The following is a 22,356-nucleotide window of genomic DNA, read 5'->3' as shown; positions in this document are numbered from 1 at the left end:
AAAAGAAAAGTGAAACATTAATGGTTATAGCTCCTTTAGTGGCTTCATCTTGGAGAGAAAAAAAGATGAACTCTGAGCCAGTTTTTAAGTCTAGAGTATGAAAAACAGCACTTACGGTTACACCTAAAAGCCACACCTAAAGATGTAGCTTCTCTGAGGAGAAAAGAGAGAGAACATAAAGTTAGAAGCTGAAATAACAGCAAATAATGCAAAATTGGAGAGTAGTATGAGAATGTAGCAGAGAGAGTGAAAGTGGTCATTATGCCTTCCAGCAGCCTAGGCCTATAGCAGCATAACTACAGAGATAGCTCACCATAGACGGCTGTAGATAGGCACCAGCTCCACTGTGACCCTGTGTGGAGGAATAGAACTTGGATGGATGATTCTGGTGAAGGGAAGCGCTCACAGAGAAACTTGTGGACTTATCATTCATTTCTGAAATAAATCAGAGTACCGTATTTTCCGCACTTTAAGGTGTCAAAAAATGACAGTGCGCCTTGTAATCCGGAGCGCCTTATAAATGGATCAATTGGTTAATTGGTTGATCCATGCTAGTTGTACACGGCGCTTTGTCAAAATGTTTCAGTACGACTGGTAAACTACAAAGCCGCACCGCTTGCAGCATTACGGCTACCGTAGTCAGGGGCGTCGCCGAAGTAATAGCGGTAAACACCTGTACTATGCTTACTCCTAGTCCAACACCACTTGTGTGTGTATAACGTTTGAATGTACTGTTGCAGGAATTGCCTGAACTATATGTGATTAGAAGCTCAGTGTGTGGGGTGTATGTTTCGTGTGTGTGTATGGAAGATGTTGACATTACTCCTCCGGACAGAGGTGGCGCTGTGTGCTGCCGTAGCTGAGAATCAAGAGTGAAGGAGTGACGTCGGTATTATTGTGTGTGTGGGGTGGGTAGAGACGGCGACCGGAGCAGCGGTGTATGAGTCTGTAAGCCCTGTGTTTTTACGTGCTGCAAAGTCATTAAAAAGAACCCCGAATCTCGTCAACAACTCAGTGTTTTGATGCTGTTTCTTCATGCTCAACTCAGCAACGTATGAGTGAGGGAGTTAACCCCGAAGAAACTAGTAACTTCGGCCCTGGAGAAAGCGTCTCCTCTGTGTCATCAGACTACGGTCAGGGGACAGAAACAGGAAAGGTTAACAGTACTAACGTTTGATTTAGTGCATCAAACTGTTTCTTTTACGTGTTTACTAAATCAGGGAAAAGTTCTCTTTCACGTTTTAACTAACGTTTGATTTCAACTTCATCTTCATAGACTCCAATGCATTCCTAACGTGCGGTTGGCTCTATTCAATAGAATTCTATGTAGAGGAGACCTTACCATGAGAGTGAATGGAGTTATCAGAACGCTGGTTTGTAGTGTATTAATAAAGTTTGACTGACTTATCTGACTGTTTTGTTGACATTCTCTTTAGCACAGCTCCATCTAGTGGATGCATAACGCAACCCCAGTCAAACGTTTGACTGCAGTAGCTTCTATTCTATGCGCCTTATAATCCGGTGCGCCATATATATGAAACAAGTTCTAAAATAGGCCATTCATTGAAGGTGCGCCTTATAATCCGGTGCGCCTTATAGTGCGGAAAATACGGTAGTTTTATGAAGCTAAACTGAAGCTTGTGTTAATAACAGTCACAGATTATGTCTTTTGCTGTTTACAGATAAGGCAAAAAGTGAACCAGCAAGACAAAGAGAAGAAATACCACTAAAGATTTCTCCTGGAACCATCTCTGATAGTAAACCCAAAGATTCTCCTCTGAGATGGCGGAGTCCTGTGGTCCAACACACTGACAACCCATTGTCTGAAGACAACAGTGACAGCACCACTGGACCACCATGAGCTGCTGCTTCTGACAATAATTCAACTGATTGAGGCGGTGGGGATGTTTACATACATTATTATTATTATTTACTCTACCTCTGTTTTTTAAATCTGTTATTAGTCTATAATTGCATGTGATTATTATGAGAGTTGTTTTAAAATCATATGGACCACTGAGATGTTTTGCATTATATTAAATTGTGTGTGTTGTATTGGGCTTAACTGGTCTTTTAAAATAATTTCAGAATACGGACAGAATTTGCACAAAATGTTGGCTGCATTATTTAAATATCATGGTCTACTTCTTATGTTTCATCTGTCTTTCTTTCTAAAATGTGAAATTTCTTGTTTATTTTCAACACTGCTTAAATGAACCGCTTTTGTTTTTTTTTTTTGATTAAAATGTAGATAAAAACCAAAGAAAAACATTTTTGTTACATTTTGTGACTGTGAATGCCACTAATTATTTTTATTATCTCATCAAAACTATTGGAAGGAATTTAATATGGTATTTAGTATCAATTTATCTTTGAAAGTAATTATGGTTTATTAGCACTATTTATGCTAACATGCAGTCAAACATTCTACATCACTCTGCATGTAACAAATGTTATAAAGTGTTTCACTCAGTGAACTGATTTACTGGAATAAAGAAACTTTTCAATAATATTTGAATTTATTGAATGGGTCTGTATTTGGTCAAGGTTCATAACAAATTCATTTTCGAGCTACGCAGAGAAATGGCAGAATTCCTGACAGAGGAAAAACTCCACATTGCATCGTTTTGTTGACCCAGAGTGTGTTGCTAAGTTGGCATGTCCTCCAGACATATTCACCATACTGAACTGCCTCAAGCTCTCAATCCAAGGAGGCCACACATGTAACCTTGAAGCTGGTGACAAAGTCGCTGCCTTGAAGCAGAACACAGACCTCTGGAGAAGAAGGATACAAGATGGTGTAACAGACGTGTTCCCCCAACTGACTGAGTTTCTAAACAAAGAGAACTTGTCTGTTGCTATTGTGAGGAACGTTGTAGCTTCACACTAACATCACTGTGTGAGCACTTCAGCTCATCCTTCTGTGATGGGAACACTGATGCCTGGGACTGGGTCCATGATCCACTCACCAGCTGCAACAGAAAATGGCTCGGGGATTCATCTTGTGACATCCTGTTCCTTTTCCTACCACTTATCCCTGAGAATCAACTCTGATCGTATTCAAGAATAATTACAGGATTCATTTACAATTGGAAAATGATGTTAGAGTCTGTCATCCATCCCTCCAAGAACATAAAAACTGTGAGGTGAGAAACAGGCTCATCTTTAAAAATGAGATCGCGGTGTTTCAACCTACAGTGCCTTGCGAAAGTATTCGGCCCCCTTGAACTGTTCAACCTCTTGCCACATTTCAGGCTTCAAACAAAGACATAAAATTCTAATTTTTTGTGAAGAATCAACAACAAGTGGGACACAATCGTGAAGTGGAATGAAATTTATTGGATATGTCAAACTTTTTTAACAAATAAAAAACAGAAACGTGGGGTGTCCAATATTATTCAGCCCCCTTGCGTTAATACTTTGTAGCGCCACCCTTTGCTGCAATTACAGCTGCAAGTCGCTTGGGGTATGTCTCTATCAGTTTTGCACCAAGGGACTGATATTCTTGCCCATTCTTTGTTGCAAAACAGCTGGAGCTCAGTGAGGTTGGATGGAGAACGTTCGTGAACAGCAGTCTTCAGCTTTTTCCACAGATTCTCGATTGGATTCAGGTCTGGACTTTGACTTGGCCATTCCAACACCTGGATACGTTTATTTGTGAACCATTCCATTGTAGATTTGGCTTTATGTTTTGGATCATTGTCTTGTTGGAAGATAAATCTCCATCCCAGTATCTGCCCCTGTATTTGGCCCCATCCATCTTCCCATCAATTTTGACCATCTTCCCTGTCCCTGCTGATGAAAAGCAGGCCCAGACCATGATGCTACCTCCACCATGTTTGACAGTGGGGATGGTGTGTTCAGGATGATGAGCTGTGTTGCTTTTACGCCAAACATATCGTTTTGCATTGGGGCCAAACAGTTTGATTTTGGTTTCATCTGACCAGAGCACCTTCTTCCACATGTTTGGTGTGTCTCCCAGGTGGCTTGTGGCAAACTTTAAACGAGACTTTTTATGGATCTCTTTGAGAAATAGCTTTCATCTTGCCGCTCTTCCATAAAGGCCAGATTTATGCAGCATACGACTGATTGTTGTCCTATGGACAGACTCTCCCACCTCAGCTGCAGATCTCTGCAGTTCATCCAGAATGATCATGGGCCTCTTGGCTGCATCTCTGATCAATCTACTCCTTGTTCAAGATGAAAGTTTAGAGTGACGGCCGGGTCTTGGTAGATTTGCAGTGGTCTGATACTCCTTCCATGTTAATATGATTGCTTGCACAGTGCTCCTCGGGCTGTTTAAAGCTTGGGAAATCTTTTTGTATCCAAATCTGGCTTTAAACTTCTCCACAACAGTATCTCGGACCTGCCTGGTGTGTTCCTTGGTCTTCATGATGCTCTCTGCACTTTGAACAGAACCCTGAGACTATCACAGAGCAGGTGCATTTATATGGAGACTTGATTACACACAGGTGGATTCTATTTATCTTCATCAGTCATTTGGGACAACATTGGATCATTCAGAGATCCTTACTGAACTTCTGGAGTGAGTTTGCTGCACTGAAAGTAAAGAGGCCGAATAATATTGCACGCCCCACTTTTCAGTTTTTTATTTGTTAAAAAAGTTTGACACATCCAATAAATTTCATTCCACTTCACGATTGTGTCCCACTTGTTGATTCTTCACAAAAAATTAGAATTTTATATCTTTATGTTTGAAGCCTGAAATGTGGCAAGAGGTTGACCAGTTCAAGGGGTCCGAATACTTTCGCAAGGCACTGTAGCTTTATAGACCGCGACAAATGGGCGTGACCTAGCGGGCCCTGCGGCGGCCTTAACAGGTTAAAATTTATTACATAAACAAATAAATAATGGTATGATGTGAAACGTAACTTAAATAATTTTTAAATGTGTTTAGACGTCTTCTAATATATGTTGTCAAAAATGCATATGAAATTTATATTCCTATCAAACAAATTTGAGGTTTTAAGGTTGAAAAGTTTAAAATATAAATAATTCCTACAGTATCTAGGAGTGGAAAAGGCATTTATCAATGATATCAGTATGATAATTACAAGTTTACACAATGTGAAACAATGTTTCACCCTGTAGGGGGTCCCAGGCCCCCAAGAATTTGAGAACCACAGAAATAGACTAGTCTTTCTATAGTTGGTGTATGTGTAATCACATGTAAGTATCTTTGAGTTATTTTTTAATAGACAAATAGGTGTGTAAGGAGGATGGATACTTTCAGTCATTTCCACTGGATGAGGATCTTCTGACTGGTTGAAGTCTTTAAATCTTGTGACCGAGCAATAATATGGCAGTCTCTTTATGATAAAATATGCGCTTTAGAACCGCATTGTGCAATAAAAATAACGCACCCCGCCAGTTTAAGACAACTAGTTAAGAAACGGTCGGTTATTGACCATACTGGCTTGCCATATTAATACATATAAAACCCGCGCGTAACTAAACAGGAAACGCACACGCCACTTGACACAACACCTGTGAGTTCAGATAACACCTGTTAGAAAACACCTGAGACCGACAGTAATATGGACCTGCGAGCGAAGAAGACGTTTAAGGATTTTTATCTTCAGGCTTCCATAATCTGTTTGGTGTCTACGTGGAAACCTGTTGAAGGTAAACAGTAAAATTAGTTTTTAACCAACTGTCAGTGAAAACAGATTTAAGGCCTGTTATACTCGACAATCCCGAACCTCGTTTAAATTGCAGCAGTGCGTCACTTTGACATAAATCTTCAACATCTACGTCTGTGAAAACTGATTGTTGGCCTTTGGGGTTTATTTTTTTCACCGGGGATCAGTAAAGATTTAACAAAAAAATATGTACAGGTGAGAGGGACGAGCTGACAAACAAACAAGCTTGTTAACCCTAATAAAGTTCCAGTGGAAACTACATTCACCTGCCGGGGTTTTAAATGGGCAGGAGGAAGACGCTGATGGAGGTTATATTCACAGATGGGTAATAAGGCAGCAACCCGGTAGAGTTTCATATTAAATTAAGAAGTAACAAAATCTAGGATTTAATACATAATACCTCGGTTAGAAAAGTCTTTACAGTATATCGACCCGCGTATTGATCCAGTCAGCCGATGTGTTGGGCGGAGTGATTGTTTTTAACGTGCTTGAACGGATTGTTTGGATGCGTTCAGGATTCACTGGACGTCACTTTGTGGACAGGGCCCCATGATAAGAAGGTCCTGTAGAAATTAACATAAATTAAGACTGTTCTAAATGGAGGATTTAACAGGTTTGAATTTACAGAAGAAAGGGTTGGAAATTTTTTTTTTAATGAAAACTATTTTTATTGCAATCGAAGAATAGTGAATTGCCTTAAAATATGAACGTTGCACTAATACCTTCCTGTTAAATCTGACCTTAAAATAAGTGACAAAGTATTTATTACTATGCAGGATATCATGTAAGACAATAAACACAAGAATTAAGCAATTTGTTAACCTTAACAGATAATTTTGGGGAAAAGCTGAACTGGAAATGGACTAAAAGGCAAATACAAAAAACTCAATCATTAAAAATGTATGAATAAATTCTAAATATTAAATTAGCAAATAAATATTTGTAACTACTAATAATATCAAGTTATTTTGATCAAATAGATGTGTTCATATTTTAGTGATACTACTGAAAGATCCCATAATTAGTCTTGTTTTTTTTTTTTTTAGTATATTGACCAGATATTTGGCCAAAAAAACTAAAATCCTCTTAATGTGACATTCCTTCCAAAGAGTAAAGGTTCCAGGTTAAAACATGTTTGTGCCACATTTAATGGCTGCTAGAATGATGCATTCAAATATATCTGTAAAACTCTCAATTGAAAGTCGATGACTTTCTGTTCTGCTGGTAGAAGTCCACCGATATTATCTCCATGTCAGTGAATCAGACGGTGTGTTCCCAGTTATTTTAAACCACTGGGTCTGAAGGCAGATCCTTAACGTACCCTTTAAGTCCTGGGTGTGAAATTGTCCAAACTGCAAAAACAAGAGGTTGCTGAGGAACACAAAGATGTTGCATTAAGATTCTGCACCTTACTTTCAGCTGAAATCCCTCTTCTGTTTACAGGTGGCTATGATGTGATTGGTGCATCTCAGCCAATCAGAGCTGCTCCTGGTGATGATGTCATCTTGCCATGTTGGGTCAGTCCTGAGTGGAACGCGACGAGGAAGACGGTGGCGTGGTCCAGACTGAACATAACACAGAACTCCTCAACCCAAAAATATGTTTTGTTGTACAGGGACTTTAAATTGGACAAAGACGCGATGATGGAGTCGTACATCCGGAGGGTGTCTCTGTTGCCTGGCAACCTGAGTGTTGGAAACCTATCGCTGAAACTCACCAATGTGACGGTCAACGACAGTGGGAGCTATCAATGTTTTCTCCCAAGCCTGAAGAAATTCACTACAGTTCAATTTATTGTGGGCGAGTAAATGTTCATACTGAAGGTTTTAATTAGTTTTAATTGTTTGCTTGTTTCTGACCCAAACTTTTCCAAAACATTTTCAGATTCGTCAGCGGCTGGAAACCTGAACACTTCAGAGTACAGTGAGTTAAAAGGAAAAATCATGCAATATTTTACCCTCATTGTGAAGATTATTGTTTTTAATTGTTTTTTCAATTATTTAACTTTGTTTTCAGATTGGCTGCATGTTCTTTGGGTTCTCCTGGTTGGCATCCCTGTTAGTTTTTACCTCTTTAAAAAAAGAAAAGTGCCACATTTAATGGCTGCTAGAATGATGCATTCAAATATATCTGTAAAACTCTCAATTCAAAGTCGATGACTTTCTGTTCTGCTGGTAGAAGTCCACCGATATTATCTCCATGTCAGTGAATCAGACGGTGTGTTCCCAGTTATTTTAAACCACTGGGTCTGAAGGCAGATCCTTAACGTACCCTTTAAGTCCTGGGTGTGAAATTGTCCAAACTGCAAAAACAAGAGGTTGCTGAGGAACACAAAGATGTTGCATTAAGATTCTGCACCTTACTTTCAGCTGAAATCCCTCTTCTGTTTACAGGTGGCTATGATGTGATTGGTGCATCTCAGCCAATCAGAGCTGCTCCTGGTGATGATGTCATCTTGCCATGTTGGGTCAGTCCTGAGTGGAACGCGACGAGGAAGACGGTGGCGTGGTCCAGACTGAACATAACACAGAACTCCTCAACCCAAAAATATGTTTTGTTGTACAAGGACTTTAAATTGGACAAAGACGCGATGATGGAGTCGTACATCCGGAGGGTGTCTCTGTTGCCTGGCAACCTGAGTGTTGGAAACCTATCGCTGAAACTCACCAATGTGACGGTCAACGACAGTGGGAGCTATCAATGTTTTCTCCCAAGCCTGAAGAAATTCACTACAGTTCAATTTATTGTGGGCGAGTAAATATTCATACTGAAGGTTTTAATTAGTTTTAATTGTTTGCTTGTTTCTGACCCAAACTTTTCCAAAACATTTTCAGATTCGTCAGCGGCTGGAAACCTGAACACTTCAGAGTACAGTGAGTTAAAAGGAAAAATCATGCAATATTTTACCCTCATTGTGAAGATTATTGTTTTTAATTGTTTTTTCAATTATTTAACTTTGTTTTCAGATTGGCTGCATGTTCTTTGGGTTCTCCTGGTTGGCATCCCTGTTAGTTTTACCTCTTTAAAAAAAGAAAAGTAGGTCTGACAGAAATAAAACATGTTGCTCTTTCAAAGCCTTCAGATGTTCACATAAATGAAAAACTGTTATATTTGTCGATTCTTTTCAAGAGATCGAGTCGAGCAAACCTTGGTCAGACCTGTTGTGAAGGTGAGAGCTCCTCAGAGTCCTTCCTCCAGCAGGTGTCCTTTAGTCCATTGTGACTCAGCTGATGTTAAACATGTAAGTCTGACCTGAACTTTGTTTGTAGTGTTTTTATGTATCTGGGCAGTAAGGTGGGGATCTAAAAGTGGGAGCAATGAATTTAGTCATTTCTTTAAAACATTGAAACTTGTTGCTTTTCTTGTATTTGTCAGCTGTAGTCTGTGTTTCCATATTTGGATGGAAATAATTCATGTTGTTTTTCCAGCCTAATGTGTTGGGAAAGGGTTCCTTTCTTAGTGAAAGCACAGTTGTTCCCCTGCTGATTTATAGGAGGTAGTCTAAACGTCATGATGTAGTGTCTAAAATACAGAAATAAACCTCAGTTTATACTTTTTTATATACTACTACACTCTATAACATTTGTTCAGATATGAAACATATTTAACAGTTAGAACCACGTATAACTAGACCCAGGGGCGTCACTGGGTTTTAAGGACAAGGGGGGCTTAGCCCCAAGGGGATGCACAGGATACAAACGAACGTAGCGGGCCAGCACTAAACTTCTCAAACAGCTAATAAAAAGTAAGAAGTTGCTTTTCCACTTTTTTGGACAGATGTAACAGAGACACCTTCCTTTGTAAAAGTTTTAAGCAACTATTAGGTTTTTAACACAGTACAACAACAAACACAGGAAGTATGTTTACAGCATTAACAACAAGAAAAAAAATCCACATATAGTTACAGTGCCATATTTTACAAATACTTCTTATTCATTAAGAGCCCACATGTATAATGCAAAATTGTATGCAAAGAGCACTGTGTTGTCACAAAGTACATCATTTTTAAATAACATGACGACTATTGCCAGTTACTTGGTGAGTGGAAGCATCAAAGAATTGAGTCTGTTTTTAAGGGTTTCAAATCTCTCGATCACTCTGTTGTGACTCAGATGCTGAAGCAAATCTTTTTCAATTGACTGCAAGACTGTGAAGTCTCTTCTGACCCATTGTTTGACGCAGCCAGGAGTGCAGCTGACGCAGTGCACTAAAGGACCTTTCACATGAACAGCTGCTTACAGGCACTGTCAGGGCAACTTGGATTGTTGCCTTCAGAGAGGGAAACATGTCTGAATCAAGGAGATTGTCTCTTTCTGAAGGAGCTTGTGAAGTCCTTCAGTTACAGAGAGAAGTGACTGAAACATCAGTAGTGCATAGACTGTTGAGAACTTATAGAGCTTTGCTCTCAGACCAAGAGCTTTGGGGGATCTAATAGCAGAAATACATTCAAAGATGGCGGACAAAGTCTCAAGAACTGAACTTATCGCAACTGACTTTCCCAGTGGGTGTTTGAAAGTTGCACAAGCTCAACCCTTGTCAATCTAATCCTTGCCTGAGCCTCCATGAACTTCACCAGGGAGGTGCTGATGAAAGAGTACAAACACTCCAACAGCCTGAAAATCTCCACAGTCTGGGATGGCCTTTCATGTGTGGCACAACACCAAGTTAAGTTCATGAGCATAACAATGCACATAGATAGCTTCAGGATGGAGCCTTCTGAAATGTTTGTACACCTCCAGTGGACCCAATCATGACAGCTGCACCGTCATATGTTTGTGCTACACACTTAAGCCCTGCAAGACCATTATTTTGAATCTGCTGCTGCAGCTCATTTATAATGGACTGGGCATTAAATGATTGTATCTCTGCAAGTGCTAGGAAACGTTCCTTCACTGCCTCCTCTGACACAAACAGTTAACTGCTCTGATTTTTCATCCCTTGCCTCATCTGCTACGATGGCATAGATTTTGGACTGTTCAGATACAAAGACACTATTAACTTCATGGGCACAACAGTCAATCATCTCATTCTGGGATGTTGCTGAGATATACAGGTCCTTCTCAAAATATTAGCATATTGTGATAAAGTTCATTATTTTCCATAATGTAATGATGAAAATTTAACATTCATATATTTTAGATTCATTGCACACTAGCTGAAATATTTCAGGTCTTTTATTGTCTTAATACGGATGATTTAGGCATACAGCTCATGAAAACCCAAAATTCCTATCTCACAAAATTAGCATATTTCATCCGACCAATAAAAGAAAAGTGTTTTTAATACAAAACACGTCAACCTTCAAATAATCATGTACAGTTATGCACTCAATACTTGGTCGGGAATCCTTTGGCAGAAATGACTGCTTCAATGCGGCGTGGCATGGAGGCAATCAGCCTGTGGCACTGCTGAGGTCTTATGGAGGCCCAGGATGCTTCGATAGCGGCCTTTAGCTCATCCAGAGTGTTGGGTCTTGAGTCTCTCAACGTTCTCTTCACAATATCCCACAGATTCTCTATGGGGTTCAGGTCAGGAGAGTTGGCAGGCCAATTGAGCACAGTGATACCATGGTCAGTAAACCATTTACCAGTGGTTTTGGCACTGTGAGCAGGTGCCAGGTCGTGCTGAAAAATGAAATCTTCATCTCCATAAAGCTTTTCAGCAGATGGAAGCATGAAGTGCTCCAAAATCTCCTGATAGCTAGCTGCATTGACCCTGCCCTTGATAAAACACAGTGGACCAACACCAGCAGCTGACACGGCACCCCAGACCATCACTGACTGTGGGTACTTGACACTGGACTTCTGGCATTTTGGCATTTCCTTCTCCCCGGTCTCCCTCCAGACTCTGGCACCTTGATTTCCGAATGACATGCAGAATTTGCTTTCATCCCAAAAAAGTACTTTGGACCACTGAGCAACAGTCCAGTGCTGCTTCTCTGTAGCCCAGGTCAGGCGCTTCTGCCGCTGTTTCTGGTTCAAAAGTGGCTTGAACTGGGGAATGCGGCACCTGTAGCCCATTTCCTGCACACGCCTGTGCACGGTGGCTCTGGATGTTTCTACTCCAGACTCAGTCCACTGCTTCCGCAGGTCCCCCAAGGTCTGGAATCGGCCCTTCTCCACAATCTTCCTCAGGGTCCGGTCACCTCTTCTCGTTGTGCAGCGTTTTCTGCCACACTTTTTCCTTCCCACAGACTTCCCACTGAGGTGCCTTGATACAGCACTCTGGGAACAGCCTATTCGTTCAGAAATTTCTTTCTGTGTCTTACCCTCTTGCTTGAGGGTGTCAATAGTGGCCTTCTGGACAGCAGTCAGGTCGGCAGTCTTACCCATGATTGGGGTTTTGAGTGATGAACCAGGCTGGGAGTTTTAAAGGCCTCAGGAATCTTTTGCAGGTGTTTAGAGTTAACTCGTTGATTCAGATGATTAGGTTCATAGCTCATTTAGAGACCCTTTTAATGATATGCTAATTTTGTGAGATAGGAATTTTGGGTTTTCATGAGCTGTATGCCAAAATCATCCGTATTAAGACAATAAAAGACCTAAAATATTTCAGTTAGTGTGCAATGAATCTAAAATATATGAATGTTAAATTTTCATCATGACATTATGGAAAATAATGAACTTTATCACAATGTGCTAATATTTTGAGAAGGACCTGTACTGAGCATTTGATGGAGGATTATGTTTTTGAAGAAAAGGATCAAATTCATTCAAAAGCTCCATGCAAGCAAGAAAATTCCCTCTGTTTATGCTTTTTCTACCTGCATCATGGCCACAAAAAGGGAGTCCCTGTCTCCCTAACATAGAAGTGACTGCAACAATTCACCTGAGATACTCTCTTCTCTCTATTATCTCACTTGCATTTGCAGATGCTATCATCTGTGCAATGTTTCCCTGAATGCTGGTTGCCTGGTAGCTTTTCCATGAAACAACAGTCCGTGTGTGTTTGGGCTGTCTCATGTTTGCCAAAGATGACTAAAGCTTTCTTCCAGTTCTTGCAACCACTACTGACCAGACTATCATGTTTGATGTTTTTGCCAAACACTCTACATGGGAAGCAGAAAGCTGTATTCTGGTTTACTGAATATTCTAACCAGTTGTGCTTTTCAAACCAGCTGTGGTGAAATGCTCGCTTCTGTGTACCAAAACTATCGAGTGGGTCGCTCTTCAGCTTCACCTGTCTGGGTCCTGTGTCTTTGTCACCTAAATTGAACCCTGGAGTGGAGTGAGCTGCTTCTCCTTCATCATTTTCCCTCTCTTGGTCTATTTGTTTTCTTTCTCTTTCTGCAATAACTTAATCTTCCGCTGCCTCTTGATCCATCTCTGTATCTCCTTGCTCTGTCTGACTTGACATTACGTGTTGATCTGTTCCTCCCTCTGCATCTCCTTCTGCCTGACCCTTTACGATACATTGAAACACAATTAATTGAATAAACAACTGATCAACATAAAGGCTACTGCCATGACTTTCACTCACAACACAATAATTGTTTGCTCCCAAATATTTTGATGTCGCACAGATTACGTTTTGGGCCCATATGTGACTAAAATGGTTGTGATTTCAAACCCGGAAAAATATCTCTTAATTATTGAATTAAAGTAATATTAAGGTACTCTTGAAAATATTTGGGTCAGCTTAATATGGCGCATATATCTGTATACTGCTCAAAAAAATAAAGGGAACACTTAAACAACACAATATAACTCCAAGTAAATCAAACTGTTGTTCAAATGGAAAAGACAACAGGGGGAAATCTTTGGTGATTAGCAAGACACTCAATAAAGGAGTGGTTCTGCAGGTGGGGACCAAAGACCACTTCTCAGTACCGCTTTCTGGCTGATGTTTTGGTCACTTTTGAATGTTGGTAGCATGAGACGGACTCTACAACCCACACAAGTGGCTCAGGTAGTGCAGCTCATCCAGGATGGCACATCAATAGGTGCTGTGGCAAGAATGTTTGCTGTCTGTCAGCGTAATGTCCAGAGCCTGGAGGCGCTACCAGGAAACAGGCCAGTACACCAGGAGATGTGGAGGAGGCCGTAGGAGGGCAACAACCCAGCAGCAGGACCGCTACCTCCACCTTTGTGCAAGGAGGAACAGGAGGAGCACTGCTAGAGCCCTGCAAAATGACCTCCAGCAGGCCACAAATGTGCATGTGTCTGCACAAACGGTTAGAAACTGACTCCATGAGGATGGTATGAGGGCCCGACATCCACAAATGGGGGTTGTGCTCACAGCCCAACACCGTGCAGGACGCTTGGGATTTGCCAGAGAACACCAGGATTGGCAAATTCACCACTGGCACCCTATGATCTTCACAGATGAAAGCAGGTTCACACTGAGCACATGTGACAGACGTGACAGAGTCTGGAGACACCGTGGAGAGTGATTTGCTGCCTGCAACATCCTTCAGCATGACCGGTTTGGCAGTGGGTCAGTAATGGTGTGGGGTGGCATTTCTTTGGAGGGCAGCATGGAAATTCCTCCTAATGCAGGACAATGCTAGACCTCATGTGGCTGGAGTGTGTCAGCAGTTCCTGCAAGATGAAGATATTGAAGCTATGGACTGGCCCGCCCGTTCCCCAGACCTGAATATGATTGAGCACATCTGGGACATCATGTCTCGCTCCATCCACCAACATCACGTTGCACCACAGACTGTCCAGCAGTTGGTGGATGCTTTAGTCCAGGTCTGGGAGGAGATCCCTCAGGAGATCATCCACCGTCTCATCAGGAGCATGCCCAGGCGTTGTAGGGAGGTCATACAGACACGTGGAGGTCACACACAATACTGAGCCTCATTTTGATTTGTTTTAAGGACATTACATCAAAGTTGGATCAACCTGTAGTGTGTTTTTCCACTTTAATTTTGTGTGTGACTCCAAATCCAGGCCTCCATTGGTTCATAAATTAGATTTCCATTGATGATTTTTGTCTGATTTTGTTGTAAACACATTCAACGTTGTACAGAACAAAGTATTCAATGAGAATATTTCATTCATTCAGATCTAGGATGTGTTATTTGAGTGTTCCCTTTATTTTTTTGAGCATCGTATATACCTCTCTTGACTATCTCCACTTTGTAATTATTACTCTCCTAAATAAAAGCTCATAGTTTATAGGTCTGATATGGGACACCTTGACTGAAATACTACATATTTCATATTCACGATAAGGTGAAAACTTTTGCAACACTTGAAGTACTTGGAACAAACATTATTAGCAGACCAACACGTTTTGGCTTGTCGCCTTCAAGGTCATTACAAATCACCACACAAGTTGTATTTAAATAAAAAAGTACAATCCAGAAAAAATTCAAATAAACCAATCATATGTACACATATAGACCAACTGACCAATCAGCATGCATATCTAGTATATGTTTGTACCAAGTATTATTTCAGTAACATTTATTTAGTGAACAATTCCTCACACTTTCAGATTAGGTTTCTTTTAAATAACTTTTTTATTTTTAAATCCACTCATGGGCAAAAAATAATTAAATAATTCCTTATTTTAAAACAATTTTAGATAGCTCTTTGGTGAATATCGTCGCTATTTTAGACCATGCAGCTACTCATTAGGCCCTGCAGGGTGACTCTCGCTGTAGACTCACCTTTCCAGAAGAGGTCGCTCCTTTTTCACTCTCTATGCTCATCTGTCCTGACTCATACAGGTCAACAGCAATGGTGAAGTGATTATTATTATTATTCACTGATGATAATCAGACATGATTGAGCTCAGCTCCTGTTTCACGGTGTGCAATCATCCATGTGTGAAGTGAGAAACAGCTGATGCTCCAGAAGGGGAGTCCACCCAAAGATAGTAGATGGTAAAAAGAAAGCACACTTAACTCTACAAGCAACCAGGAAGACTTTCACAATGTATTTTAGACTAACTTAGCTAAGTAGAAACGTTCTTTTAGATCTGGAACGTAACTCTCTCTAGTTCGGAGTGCAAGCCAGGTTTTTATTTGTCAAACAGGGAGCACTTGGTTCATTAATTACATGGGACTTTATGCTGTTAGCTGGGGGCTGGAGCTAACTAATTGTTACTACCAGCAGTGATGATTAATAATTAGCTTCCTGAAAAACCTTCGTACATCCATTCTTCGCTGAATCTTCTCCTGAGCTGCTCATTGAATCTACTTGCTGCTCCAGTCGGCTGTGTGCTTCACGCAGGGAAACTGACAAAAATGATCATAGTTGGTTAATGATGACAGGTTAAATGATTATTTATTTAAACTCACATTCAGACCACATTATATTGAATTTGTCGCCAGTTTTTTGTTAAAATATAAAACAAAACAAAATAAAAAAATATTTATGCGGACTTCAGAATATTTTATGAAGGCTTCAGCCCCCCCCCCCCCCCCCCCCCCTTAAAATAGGCCTAGTGACGCCACTGACTAGGGAACCTTTGACCCGTGCTCAGGTGTACCGCTGCAGTTTGTCCTGCCGCAAATTTTTCAATGAAATATTCCACAGAAATAAATGTAACTTATTTAATTTTTTGCTGGTCAGCCTATACTAGTTATTATATTGAAATTATGTTTGGAAAACCAACAAATTTCAGCCTTTTGGGAATGTGGATAAACTGTGTGTGTATGTGTGTGTGTAATTCCAAATAGATGAACTACTGGTTGTGATTTGAGCTCAAGTCTAAATTTGTCAATCTTCTCCTGAAGGTTTTTCATGTCCTGCAGTCAGACCTGCTGGACGTCTCCCAACCTTGAGATGAGTTGATTTACCTCCATAGAGAGAACGTTTGAAGACCTCCTTCTAGAGAAGAAAAGCCTCAAATCTGAACTTTCTCCTCTGCTATCCTGTCACTTTCTTTGTCCTTTTCACCTGCTGGTGGCAACAAGATTCAGGTAAATTATGGGTCAGAAGGAGACTCAGGACTTTCTGGACCAGAACATTCCACCAGTCTCCCTCAAATGCATCTGTGAACTGTTGAGCCGTCATTTTAATGTCATGTATTGTATTTTATAAAGTTGTTTTTTAGTTGACTTATTTTATAGACACTACATGCAATGTTACTTTTGAATATATTGACTTTATATTCTCTGATCAGGAATCAGCGTGCTATTTAAGGTATTTACGATACAAATAAAATATATTTAAAGTTATTTAAGATGAAATCTATTTTTGTACCGGTTATTAATAATAATGTGAGGTAAATGTTTACAGAACCAGTTTCCTATTAAGGTTCCAGATTTATTTACATTTATAGATCAGTTTCTGGGTCTGAATAAAGTATTTAAGTGCTTCATTTTAAAAATGACTAATACTCAAAAATATCAAGCATTTAAAAGAAACCCAATGATGTCTAAAGTTGGTCTTTTAAATGTTTTTAACATTATTTCTCCTTCAGTTTAGTTAGCAGTATTGGGTGTTTTCTGTTCCTTTCATTTCATCATTTATATTTTTTACAATCTGCTGTGAAATGTTTATGTATTTTTGTAGGGCTGAAACAATTATTCTGATTAATTGCAATTAATTGATTATTGAAATAATTGTGAATTAAGTTAGTAATTGTCTCATTAACTGGAGCATAAAGACTCTGAAACAAGCCTTTTGCTGACAGAAAAACTCACTCTGAGCAGCAATTAAGCCAAAACTGTGCAGAAAATGTGTTTTTAGCATTTTAGATGAAAATCTGTCTGTAAATATTTATCTATCCAGAACTTCAAGTGGCCCAGCTCTAGCTTCATATAAGCATTGTTCATGTTTTTACAAATGTTTTGTACAACTGCAACATGCAACAAAATGCATCGTTGGTTGTTTTTAATTGAAGGACTTTATTATTAAAATGTCATGTTCTGATATTTAGTTTTCTTTTTTTTACATTTTTGCCATTTACAATTCATTTAAAGTGAGCAATAAATGTTTTAGTTCAAAACACTTGTTTATTGAAGTATGATCTTTTACTAAGAGTATCTCTTGTTAGATTTATCAATTACTAAAATTATTGATAACTGCTGCCCTAACCTTTTGATCATATTAACAAGTCTATAAAGAGACCGCTCCTAACTGCTTGCTTTATGAAGCAGAGTAATTAGATTTGTTTACATTAAAAAATAACGTTTCTCCTCATTGTTTAACTTATTTGATCTAATCTGTTTTGCTGAATGAACTTTAACCCCTGAGGCCAAAGTTCTATGTTGACTGAAATTGTTATTCATCTAAAACATGAAGGATTTTGGGAAAAATAAAATTCTCTGACAGAAATTATATTAAAACCTTTCTCAGGCTCAGGTTAAGAATCAAGTCTGGCAACTTTTACATAGATTAGAAAAAAACCTTTTAGAGATACATGTTTTTCAAAGCAGAATAAGACTTAAAAATATAGCAACAGTTATGGGTATGAGAGATTTTCAACCATATCTCTCTAGGACACATCCTCACCTTTTTTATATAATCTAAAATGGCCCCAGAATGGTCCCTTTGATTCAATATGGAGGACTTCCTGTTGGGTTTATGGCAAACTGAGTTTTTTCTGTCATCCTACATAGTTCTAGCTATGTCCCAGGTTTCATACCAGAACATGAAAGTGGTTGAAGAGAGGTCAGTTTAGGGGTCAAGCTTCGACCATTTTAGTTTTCATCTGGGTCATTTAAAGGCTCTGCTGCAGGATTGTCAACATTATCCTCATTTCCTCCACCTTGTCCGCCTATGGAACACAAACAGAAGATTTTCAGTAATAATCATCTTTCTCTGTTGTTATACCAGAGATATAATATTAACTTGAATAAAACAGTATTCTGCCTTTCTTTAATGTTCATGTTTAGTTCTTCAAAGAGGAATCATCAGACTGTGGAAGAAGACAGAAGTTGAATAAAATGTAAAGAGTTATTTTAGATGACCCTGCTGGACAATAAATAAAGATAAAAAGCCTCGTTCATCATACAGCTGCTAAAACAGCAATAATGTTGATGTTGAGACATTTTTTGACAAGATTTCTGCCTTTCATTTGTTTCCAGGCGCATGTTGAGACAAACCAGTAAAATACAGTCACATTGAATAAATTAGGATGTGCTTTTAATATTCTAATTTATTGATTATGACTGTAAATAGCATCAGAGAAATCTGTTGGGGAATAAAATATAACAGAGATATTTAGTGGAGAAATGTATCTATGTTTAAAAATTAAAAGGACAAAAATTGAATAAAATAGAACAGACAGAAAGTAGACAGACAGCAGTGTAAATGGCAACAGTTTGTATGTAATGTAGTGCAGTAGATAGTTTGATTTATAATGTACTGGTTAAAAAAATAAAGATATAAGGATATTTATAGACAATTTGAATTTCCATATTATCAACAGTACCTGATTATAAAGTGCGATGGATGATGATCACCTGTTACAGAGAGATCTGTTGTACAGGGGGATGGCAGACGGGATGAATCTTTGTAACAGATTTAGTTTTGCTAGCTGCATATTTGCAATACTTTAGCTTAAAGTCGGTGGTGTCAAGCTGTTGTTTCTTCCATTTTATCCTGAGTCCAGGCGTCTTCTCAAAGATTTAAAAGTAGTATTTTTTTATTTACCTTATTTAATATTTATTTATTCAGCTGAGATTAAGTTATGACAAATAAAAAAAATAAACCCAATAAATATATGCCAATCAGCATTTTTAACAAAATCATTTAGAAAAACCCCCAAAAAACAAACATTTATATCGTAAAGAGGTGTTGACAGGTGTTGGGAGGACCTGTTCCCGGTGCATGTTGGACTCCAGCAGGGCTGCCCTTTGTCACCGGTCCTGTCCATAACTTTTATGGACAAGATTTCTAGACGCAGCCAAGGGCCGGAGGGGGTCTGGTTTGGGGACCAGTGGATTTCGTCTCTTCTTTTTGCAGATGAAGTGGTCCTGCTGGCCCCCTCTAGCCAAGACCTACAGCATGCGCTGTGGCGGTTCGCAGCCGAGTGTGAAGCGGCTGTGATGAAGATCAGCTCCTCCAAGTCCGAGGCCATGGTACTCGACCAGAAAAGGGTGGCTTGTCCTCTTCAGATTGGAGGGGAGTTCCTGCCTAAAGTGGAGGAGTTCAAGTATCTCGGGGTCTTGTTCATGAGTGAGGGAAGAATGGAGCGGGAGATCCACAGAAGGATCGGTGCGGCTGCCGCAGTAATGGGGGCGCTGTGCCGGTCCGTTGTGGTGAAGAGAGAGCTGAGCCGAAAAGCGAAGCTCTCGATTTACCGGTCGGTCTACGTTCCTACCCTCACCTATGGCCATGAACTTTGGGTCATGACCGAAAGGCTGCAGCGTGTCATTCGGTCTGCTGAGAAGGTGATTGGCTGCAGTCTACTGTCGCTCCAGGAACTGTACACCTCCAGGACCCTGAAGCGGGCAGGGAAGATTCTGGCTGATCCCTCCCACCCCGGTCACAGACTCTTTGAGACTCTCCCCTCTGGCAGGAGGCTGCGGTCCATCCGGACCAAAACCTCACGCCACAAGAACAGTTTTTTCCCATCTGCCACCAGCCTGGTTAACAAAGCCCGGAAACCACACTGACACTCCCCCCCCCCCCCCTTTTTTTGCTGACAGGACACTTGTAACCTGTAACTCTATGCGTTACATTATGCTTTACTTGCACAATGATCACCTGCACTGTTGTATTGCTCTTGCATCTTATACTGCTCTATATTTACTCTCACTCACTTAAAACTGTGCACATATATTTATATTATATTGTAGATATGTTTATACTTTTTAATTTGTATTGTATTGCACTGACTACGCCAAAACAAATTCCTTGTATGTCCAAAAACGTACTTGGCAATAAAGCTTTTCTGATTCTGATTCTGATTCTAAAAGAACGAGATCCAGGATACAAGCGGCTGAAATGAGCTTCCTCCGTAGGGTGGCCGGGCACTCCCTTAGAGATAGGGTGAGGAGCTCGGCCATCCGGGAGGGGCTCGGAGTAGAGCCGCTGCTCCTCCACATCGAGAGGAGCCAGTTGAGGTGGCTCAGGCATCTATACCAGATTGCTCTGGACGCCTTCCTCGGGAAGGAGGCCCAGGGGACGGCCCAGGACACGCTGGAGGGACTATGGCTCTCGGCTGGCCTGGGAACGCCTTGGGCTCCACCCGGAGGAGCTGGAAGAGGTGTCTGGGGAGAGGGACGTCTGGGTGTCTCTGCTGAATCTGCTGCCCCCGCGACCCGGTCCCGGATAAGTGGAAGACGACGAGTACGAGTAAATCCTTTTTGTGTGCTGTTGTGTTCCCTCAGTGTTTATCTCTGTGTTTAATGGTCACCTTTCCTCAGTCCCATGCTAATGCCTGGTTCACTCGGCAGGGTTTTTATGCCAATGTTGGACCCAATTTTCCCCTTCCGACCTGGCCCGATCATCTTGATGGCTCTAAAGATAATGTAATTATTAGATATTCCTGCTGTGTGTGGTGTTTGGGTTAAGAGTGATCTAGTCTGCTTGCAATGACGTCAGGATCACTCTGACCTCAAATCAGGGATATACAATGTGTTGGATTGTCTTGACCTGATATTCTACCATGTGGGCTGTTCCCCGAAGACAAACGAGCATCCAGCCTGTGGAATGTGACGTGTATCCATCAGATCGCTAAATGACAATATGTTGTGCTTGGTAGCACCAAACCTGTTATATCTAAGATTTTTTATCATCATGTGTGGGTCTCTCAAATTTTCAAAATTCACTGACAATTTTAAAATCATTAGATTCTCCCCCAGCTGTTCTGCTTTCACCTGGTTTCCATGTCACAAATCACACTTCCACAATATTTAACCTGTGTGGTTTTTATTGTTCACTGCTTGATTGTTCCATTGTTGTCACACTGGTTCCATTTCCTGTTTCCCTGGCACCATTTTCTGTAGTTTCTTCTTTTTCTTCAATAAATCTTCTCACCATACTAATAATACATTTTATTTAAAACAAGGACAATATACATTAACCACAAGAGGAGAGATGCATTGTATCAGGTTATAGTTCTAAGTGCTAATTTTCACCTGTAGTCCCTGACCCAGCTAGAATCATCATGCATCTACTGATGTGCTGTCTGCATTTAGGTCCATCTCAACCACAACTCTCGACACAATATGCAGAACTTCGAATATCTTACAGAGCTCTCTATTTAAATCGGCCAGGCAAGGACACGCAAGGTTGAGTCCTTAGTAAGTAAAATTTATTTATATAGCACTTTTCACAGGTAAAGAGCACAATTTGATTCACATAGGCAAGAAAAAAAAGAAGACAAGGACATTTGAAAACACAAAAACATAATAAACTCAAACCACTCTCTCTCAAACAGAGCAAACATTTTTACAACGATGAGTCTGCATACAGACAGGAGGTGGATCGGCTGGTACACTGGTGTGGTCAGAACCACCTGGAACCTAACCCACTCAAGACCATGGAGATAATGGTGGACTTTCGGAAAACACCACCCCCACACACCTCCTCCTCAACAACACTGAAGGCATCCAGGAGGCATCCAGTATAGATGCCTGAGCCACCTCAACTGGCTCCTCTCAATGTGGAGGAGCAGAGGCTTGGAGGAGCTGATCTTCACCCCAGCCGCTTCACACTCGGCTGCGTACCGCCCTAGCGCATGCTGTAGGTCTTGGCTAGAGGGGGCCAGCAGGACCACGTCATCTGCAAAAAGAAGAGACAAAATTATTCTGGTCCCCAAACCAGACCCCCTCCGGCCCTTG

At 40.5% G+C, this 22,356-nt stretch overlaps 1 protein-coding gene across 1 annotated transcript in view; it reads left to right on the top strand.

Moving 5' to 3' along the window:
• Positions 1–8,703, top strand: part of LOC124881030 — a 208,438-nt gene extending 199,735 nt beyond the window's left edge. The window contains exons 24-28 of the mRNA XM_047386514.1: positions 7,107–7,463; positions 7,548–7,586; positions 8,057–8,413; positions 8,498–8,536; positions 8,630–8,703. Of these exons, the coding sequence (XP_047242470.1) occupies positions 7,107–7,463; positions 7,548–7,586; positions 8,057–8,413; positions 8,498–8,536; positions 8,630–8,703 (866 nt within the window). The remainder of the gene's footprint in view (positions 1–7,106; positions 7,464–7,547; positions 7,587–8,056; positions 8,414–8,497; positions 8,537–8,629) is intronic.
• Positions 8,704–22,356: the final 13,653 nt, after the last annotated feature.

This window comes from Girardinichthys multiradiatus, chromosome 14 (assembly GCF_021462225.1).
Source record: "Girardinichthys multiradiatus isolate DD_20200921_A chromosome 14, DD_fGirMul_XY1, whole genome shotgun sequence".
Lineage (NCBI taxonomy): Eukaryota > Metazoa > Chordata > Actinopteri > Cyprinodontiformes > Goodeidae > Girardinichthys > Girardinichthys multiradiatus.
This window is presented reverse-complemented; position numbering and strand designations above follow the sequence as displayed.